The 8381-nt window shown below is 42.9% G+C and overlaps 1 protein-coding gene across 1 annotated transcript; it reads left to right on the forward strand.

Annotated features, from left to right (window-relative positions):
• Window positions 1–3006: 3006 nt before the first annotated feature.
• LOC115229290 (ubiquitin-like modifier-activating enzyme 1 Y) lies at window positions 3007–5022 on the forward strand. Its single transcript, XM_029799670.1, has 2 exons — window positions 3007–4809; window positions 4843–5022. The coding sequence occupies exons 1-2, from the start codon at window positions 3007–3009 to the stop codon at window positions 5020–5022; spliced, it is 1983 nt and encodes a 660-aa protein (XP_029655530.1).
• Window positions 5023–8381: the final 3359 nt, after the last annotated feature.

Genomic DNA, 8381 nt, shown 5'->3' on the forward strand with positions numbered 1-8381 from the left:
ATATTTTAGTAGTTGAATTTTTAGTTTTATAAGCAAATGTTAAATAAAATAATTAAAGGGAAGATTCTTGCTCTTTATGAGTTAAATGGACGATAAAAGATATTGCAGATCATCTAAATACTCCAAAATCGACAATCGGAGATTTTCTTCGAAAATTCAAAAAATATGGAACTATTGATAGGATTCCTGGTTCTGGGCGTCCTAAAAAGCTTCAAAAAACAGACGTTGAAATTTTATTGCATCTTGTTGAGTGCGATCCAAAAAAATCTTCTAACACGTTGAGGAATGAAATAAACCATTTAACTGGTAAGAGTGTCTGTAGAAAGACAATTGGAAATTACTTAAATTCCAATTTTCTCTTCGGAAGAGTATGTCAACGCAAACCGTTGCTTTCGAAGAAAAACATAATAAAAAGAAATGAATTGTCAAAAATTTTTATTCGGATGAACAATGACGCATGGAAAACTATTATTTTCTCTGATGAAGCATCTTTTCAGATTTTTCCTACTAAAAAAAGGCAATACAGTTATCGAAAAAAAAGTTCACGTTATGAATTGAGCCATACTACGCCGACAGTAAAATTTGGTGGAGGCAGTGTTATGGTTTGGGGCTGTATCTCCTATCAAGGAGTGGGCAATTTAGTTTTTGTTAATGGAACCCTCAATTCCGCTAAATATATAAATGTTTTAACGAATAATTTGTTCGTTTCGGCGCGAAAAATGGAACTAAATCGGTTCACTTTCCAACAAGATTTGGCTCCCTGCCATCAATCTGCATTGACAACCAAGTTTTTTGAAGAAAATAAAATTCCAATTCTTGATTGGGCTCCGCAATCTCCAGACATGAACCCAATGGAACATGTTTGGAGCATGATGAAGCAGAAGTATTCTTTAGATCCTGCAAAAAATAAACTGGATCTGGAAGTTAAATTAACAAAAATTTGGAACGAATTGCCGTCTGAAAGTATTCAGAAGTTAATTGATAGCATGCCTAAAAGGTCATACGAGCTATTTATTAATCGAGGATACCACACAACATATTAACTGTTGATTTTGTTAACTCTTTTTGTTAAAACCGGTTTTTTATTCACATGCAAAAATTTAAATTTTTAAAATTTCGGCCGATTATTGAAATTTTTTAAAAGTAAAAAAGATTATATATATAATCAACTTCAAACTCTTTATTTCATTTAGAAAATTAATAGCTATCCGCCAAAAAAAGTTAGTAACTGCAAAACCGGTTTTTTTCTACCAGCACTGTATGCCATTATGATATTAATTTGTTTCTGATTTGCAAGTAAAAATCATGCTACAAAAATATGTTCTGATTATAAATAAATTGTTTTTTTTATCTCCTGTCAGTTTTTAATTAAAACACAGAGGTGTTGCAATAGTTTATGTTTGTTCAAGATCATTCATTGTCAAGCGCCATAAATGAAACGCGTGCCTAAAGTGAAACGCTGTAACCTTGAATTTAACCTTCAATTGAGCTCTTGACAATTATCAACTCAATATTAAAGATTTTTTCGCACTTTGAGATAATATTATTGGAATGAGATTTGCCAACATTGTAAAGGATGTTCAGGAGTATAAGAATATTCTCGATGTTTTAATAAATAATACAGTTTTACGACAAATTGTTTATAGTGGAAATTTGTCCCACAGCCTTGTGACGAAAAGTGTACACATTAATTTTCTGATTTTCAGGAGTCTTTTGATTTGGTCTCTAAATCAATTGTGTACTATGAAGCATCAATTACAGCGAATGTTGAAATAAATCGTTACACGAAGCAATGATATAAATTTGTTTTAGAATTGTAGATCATGACGTAATCGTGAGACAAGCCTTACGACACACGTGAGAGTTAAAGTAGATAAGACTTTATTCAAAGTCAGGTCATGTCTAATAGTAGTTGTGTAATAATAAATGATTTAATTTGCAGAGTGGTAAACCCAAATTTGAAAATGAGAAAGTAGTGATGAATAGTAATGTTGATGTGTGGGTATAGTAGTGAAAGCTAAGCGATAAGTGTTAATGTTGAATTAGATGAGTGTTGCGAAACGAATGAAGAGTGAAATAGACGAGGGACTGTATTCACGGCAACTGTGTGAGGGATGATAGATATGTTAGATATGTATTGGGGCACCAAGCAATGAGGAGGATGAGTAGTGCGCGTGTGTTGATAAGTGGAATGGGAGGATTAGGGGTGGAGATAGCGAAGAATATAATCCTGGGGGGGATAGGTGTGGTGTGTGTGCAGGACACGAGGATGACAGGAATGGAGGACCTGTCGAGCCAAGTGAGAGTGAGTAGTGAATGAGTAGTTTTACGGGGGGAGTGTGGGGGAGAACAGAGCGAGTGCGTGTGTGGGACGGTTGAGAGAACTGAACGAGAACGTGGTGGTGGAGTGTAGGACGGGGGAGTTGACAATGGAAGTGTTGAGTGAGTATAGCATGGTGGTGGTGACGGACAACATCGAAATGAGTGGGGAGGCCGGGCGAATAAATGAGTGGTGTCGTGGGGCGAATATTCTCTTCATTTTGTGTAATTCGTTGGGCGTGTTTGGGTTGGTGAGTGGTGTGATTGGCAGACAAATATTCTGCGACTTTGGGGAGGCCTTCACAGTGTATGACACGAACGGGATTGTTCCTCGCCCTTCTGTGGTGACGTGTATTGACCAAGTACTGTGCTCTGTGAGTGTAGAATGGAGTGGTGTTAGTCCACGACGACCACCCACTCGACATGGACGACGACAGTCTGGTCACGTTTTCCCAAGTGAAAGGAATGAGTGGAATAAACGAGCATCCCCCCATGCCCATCCGACTCATCAGTAACCACCACTCATCATTCAGGCAGTTCGTCCTTCTCCATTGATGCCTCTTTCGGCAAGTACGAGGGAGGAGGAGTAGTCAGGGCTGTCAAAGTGCCCGTGGTCATGTCCTTCGTAGGCCTCCCCCTCATTGTAGAACTCCCTCCTCACTTCATTGGACGACTGTCCTTCCGAATATGCCTCCACTCATTCTGGCTTCCGCACTCTCGAATTATTCGTCCAGACTTATCACCGAATGCCCTCAGTCAGGGATGAGGTATTCCCCCTTTCTCCACCAGACTGATGCTCGTGCCTTCCAACACCTCGCCCAGTCCTCCTCCAACCAATTCTCTTATTACTGTGGAGCACGCCTCTGCCCCATGGACGCAGTCATTGGCAGTCTGTGTGCTCAGGAAGTCATCAAGGGATGCACCGGCAAGTTCACTCCCATCCACCAGTGGTTCTACTTCGACGCTCTCTCCTGTGTGTCCCACCACAAGGTCGACTACACCCCCGGCAATAGATATGCTGGCCAGTCCATCCTTTTTGGCGACCAAGTACAGAACAGACTCATGTCCCTCAACACTTTCATCGTCGGCATGGGCGCCATTGGCTGTGAACTCCTCAAAAACTTTGCAATGATGGGAGTCAGTTGTGGCTCCGGCACTACCTGGGTCACCGACATGGACAGAATCGAGAGGTCCAACCTCAACAGACAATTTCTCTTCCGTTCCACCGATATGATGCGCCCTAAATCGACCACCGCAGCTCGAGCAATCAAGGAACTGAACAAGGACATGAACATCCAGGCATTGGAGTATCAAGTCGGCCATCCTACTGATTTCTATTTCAACGACCAGTTCTACGCTCGACTAGACTTGGTCCTCACTGCCCTCGACAGACTTGACGCACGCAAGTTTGTCGATCTCAAATGCGTGTACTACCGACTCCCCATGATCGACTCGGGCACTCACGGAACAAGGGGGCACTGCCAGCCTGTCATTCCCCACCTCACCGAGTCATACTCCTCCTCCAACGACCCCATCACTCGCGACTTTGCCTTCTGCACTGTCCGACACTTCCCCAACTCTATTGAACATTGCATTCAGTTCGCCCTCGACTATTTCCGCGGGGTCTTCTACAACCAGATCGAGGCCGCCCACAAATATACTCTTTCTCCTCCACTCCTCTGTTCTCATCCACTTGTCCTCGCTCTCAAGGATGTCTACCCACTACACGCCTCCTTCGACTGGCCTTCCTGCGTCTCCTGGGCCTTCCGACAGTTCCATGACCACTTTACCAACAATATTTCACAGTTACTCCACAACTTCCCCCCCGATCACGTATTCCCCACCCACACATCCACAGACCACCATCCACGGACTCCCCTTCTGGGCTCCCCCCAAACGATGTCCTTCCCCCATCACCTTCGATGTCGCCAATGTACTCTCCTTTCCTCATCCCAGCCTACTCACATACAGTATATCACTCTCGCCGCACACCTCCGAGCACAGTCCTTGGGAATAGTCCCTCAGTCCACTCCCGTCCTCCACATACTCCACTCACTCACAGTCCCTGTCTTCACTCCCCAGGAGGGACTCGAGATTGGCGAGGATGACCAGCAGCCTGTTGACCCGGGGGGGATGAGTCGGGAGGACTTGGAAAAATGTTTGGTGGAGGACAAGAGCGGGGTCACTCTCACTCCTCTGCAGTACGACAAGGACGACGATGTGCATGCCCAGTTTTTGACGTGTGTGGCCAACCTGCGAGCACAGAACTACGGAATCGAACCGACGACGGTCTACAATGCTCGATTCGTGTCGGGGAAAATAGTCCCGGCAATGGCGACAACCACTTCTCTGGTGGTGGGATTGGTGTGCCTGGAGTTGTACAAGATTGTGCAGAACATGACTGACTTGGAGTCCTACTCGAGCACATTCGTGGACACGGCTGTCAACCAGTTGCTCAAGTGCACTCCAATCAAGTGTCCTGTCTCCAAGGTTGCCTTCTTTGTTCACTCTTAGTATGACCAGTTTGCCTGGACTTTGTGGGATCGCATTGAGATCACTCATAAAATGACTTTGTCCCAATTGTTCGAGTACTTGAGGGACGAGTATCGAGTCAACGTCGACGTGTTGTCTCAGGGAAATGCCACTTTGTATTCCTTCTTCATGAACAAGGACAAACAGCGCACTCGTCTGGCCATGGAGTAACACTTTCTTTCACGTTTGTAGAATCACCGATATTGTCAGGTCTGTTCTCGACGAGGGTATCCCCGAACATGTCCAATTCATCGTCCTCGATGTCCTCTGTACTCCCCTTGACTCTTCTCAGGACATTGACTTTCCCTTCATTAAGTACAAGGTTCATTAACATTTCCTATCCCTAATCAAGAGTTGTCTATTTTGGCTTTCTAATTACTTGTTCAATTAATTCCACCCTCCTGACCTTCCAAGTGAGTAGGGATGGCACCTCCTTCCCTGGCTTTGTAGAGGAAGTCAAGTCCATAATACATAGAATCATCTACAGTACCCCTACCAGTCCATCGATTAATATGACTTTACACTAGTTCAAGGAATAATCCGAATAGAATGAATAAAATAAAAAGTGAATTAACTAAGCCTTCTCCCCACGAATCCTCCTGGCGAGTTGAATGTCTGATACCATAATGGTCACTCGTTTCGCATGAATGGCACACATGTTTGTATCCTCGAACAAACTGACGAGATACGCCTCAGATGCCTCCTACCCAATTACTCCACCAGTCCAACCTGGAGTGCCCCAATGGCCGAGCTTTGGAATCTCAAATCAGTCTTGCAGTGTTGTGCTGTTTCCCTCACTAATCTTTGGAAGGGAAGCTTCCTTATCAGCAAATCCGTGCTTTTCTGGTATTTCTTTCATTTCTGGCATTTCTTTCATAGCCAGCGCTCCCGCCCGAAATCTTCGCGGGCGTTTGAGTCCTCCTGCCGCGGTAGCACTTTTACGGGCAGTTTTCACTGACAGCTGCTTTCTTGGCACCTTTGCTCCCGACGATTTGCGTGCTGTGTGCTTGGTTCGTGCCATCAATCACCCTAAACATGTCAACAAGCATACACCACTAAAATTATCTAAGTGAATAAATCTAGGCAGAAAAAGTATCATTGAGGTGATCCAGTCGACAAAACTGTATATATTTTGAAATAATATATATTACCAGCTGGCTATTCCAATCGATTTCATTTGCCCTCCTCTGAGGCAAGTGTAAGCCAATCTTTTCACTGGCGGCGAATATCCTCATTAGTATGAACTATATTTTGATTTTTTACGTTTTAAATATAGTATACATATTTATGTTTATATAAATATTTGTTTAGGGATGTTTGAGACCCAAATAGAGCATGCTTATTAAAGAAAGCGTACAGCTCATTAATTTCATCAATATTGAGTTATGTTGCAAATAGAAGAGGCCATTAGTGAGAATGCCTTTTTCTGTGCCCGAGGAAATTCAATTACTATTTAACTGGACAGTTGTAGAATAAGGAGCACACGGTTTATGAAATTGTTTCTTTTTTTAATTCTCCAAAGCAGTCCACTCATAATAAAAAGTTGCCTCACTAAATGGACTTTTAGAGTTGAAATTGTGGAATGACTTGGTCATACCATATTACAAGTATAACAGAGGTTATCTTGTGTTCGATAGTAATACAACGACTATCAAATCCATTTCCACTTACTTCAAACAAGACAGTGCTGATGCTGAGGAAATATCATTGACTAAGAAATAAGCAAACTAAAGAGTTGTTGATTGTTGCGAAAAGTGTAGGTAGATCATCTTGGGTCTTAAAGTTTAACGCGTATTTGTCAGTGAAACAAAATAAGTGCCGTAAAATCAGATATTTTTGTGTACGAGTGTCGACATTGAAGGGGGAATTGGCTTACAAATGTATTTCCATTGCAAATAAGTTGTCTTGCGCACCGGGTGGTAGTGCTGTGATGTATCACAGGATTGTCATATTTGTCACTTGAAATAACCAAATTCAAAAATATCAAATGGAACAATTCGGACATTGCTATTCGTCTCAGATGCTTCAAAATGGCATCCAAAGGATCAGGTCTACAATATTGCAACTCGAAGTGGAATGCGTTCTACGGATTGCGCATTACCGGTGACAAAAATAGAGTGGAATACAAAATTGTGGGAGATTGGGTGGTGTATTTAGACCAATACAAGCGAAAAACAAAGTAGAAAGGAATATATTTCCATGACTCTTCACAACAACATCAATTTCACAGCCATCTTCAACCAACAGCAGACAAAATGCGCATACCACTCATTCTCGCTCAATTTGGTGGCTAATAATAAACGGTCGGCGATTGTCTTAAAGAGCAAATGGACATTAAAAGTGAAGATGTGTCGAAAATGTAAGCCACTGATCCTGCATTGAGTAGTTCGAGTCGAGTTGTTGTTAACTCATTTTGAGGAGAATTTTGACCAAATGTGCATTTCCTACGAAACCACGTTCTACCCATTGCAGAGCCAGTACATTCTCAGTGTTTGCGGATTGATTGTGGACAGCGACTACAACACACGTGACATTTAATGGGAAATACTTTCAGTCACCACGCTTGTTCTCGATCGAGTCAAAATGAAGAAAAGTCGTGGGAAAATGAAGTTAAAGCGGACCAAATGCCGGGGGAGATTTGACATTGAAAATGCATTCGTTGTCGTGTTCTATGCAATGGCAGAGGACGTCAAAGACCCCGAAAACTTGTATTACGCGTCGAATACTTATGTCCGCCTATTGCAAGTGAGGAAAAGCCGAGAACGCCGGCATACTATTTCACTGAGCAGTATTAACTAAACCTGTTAGCAGCAGTCATAATTAACGGGAATAATACTCTTAATATTGGCCACAATGAGTTGTCTCTCATCACCAAAACATTCCTTCCCATACCAATTGAGGTTTTTACCTCTCCGTTCACATTCAGTGCAGACTGACGCCCAACAACAGACTCATTTATTCTGGCAGGATTGAGACCGGAGTTTTAGCGAACTTTGATTTAAACATGGCCGACCATCCGGACATTTGCGTTGATGACTTGGAGAACCACATTGACTGTGATCTGGGGGTTCGGGGGAAAGTGGGCAAAGTCCTTGTCGTTAAAAATTCGGAAAATCCGACGTGTCCGCGTATTGTTCTACTAACACGTCAGTGGGGGTGGATTTGAGGGTCGAGAAATTCCAATTCCGACCAAACAGGAGTGTTGTGAGGCCGGACGAGCCTTTCGGAATTATGGCAGAAATGAGCGCATTCTCGTTCGATTTCGTCCGTTTCCATAAATCCGCGTTCCGTCCAGTTCTCAGCGCACGTGCAGGGAACTACTCGGTGGTACTCGCCCAGTTGGGAGAGGAATGGAAGGACACATTGGTGATGTGTGCATGTCGAGCGTAGATGACGAGCAAATACTACCACTCCAAGCTAAACATAGAAGAATTCAAAATTGGACTAAACAAAGCAACATTCATTATTTGTGAACAGACGGTGACATTTGAACTGGCCATCTCTTTTCAAGAATACGCTCACTTTGATAT

The sequence above is a fragment of the Octopus sinensis genome, unplaced genomic scaffold (genome assembly GCF_006345805.1).
Source record: "Octopus sinensis unplaced genomic scaffold, ASM634580v1 Contig12402, whole genome shotgun sequence".
NCBI lineage: Eukaryota > Metazoa > Mollusca > Cephalopoda > Octopoda > Octopodidae > Octopus > Octopus sinensis.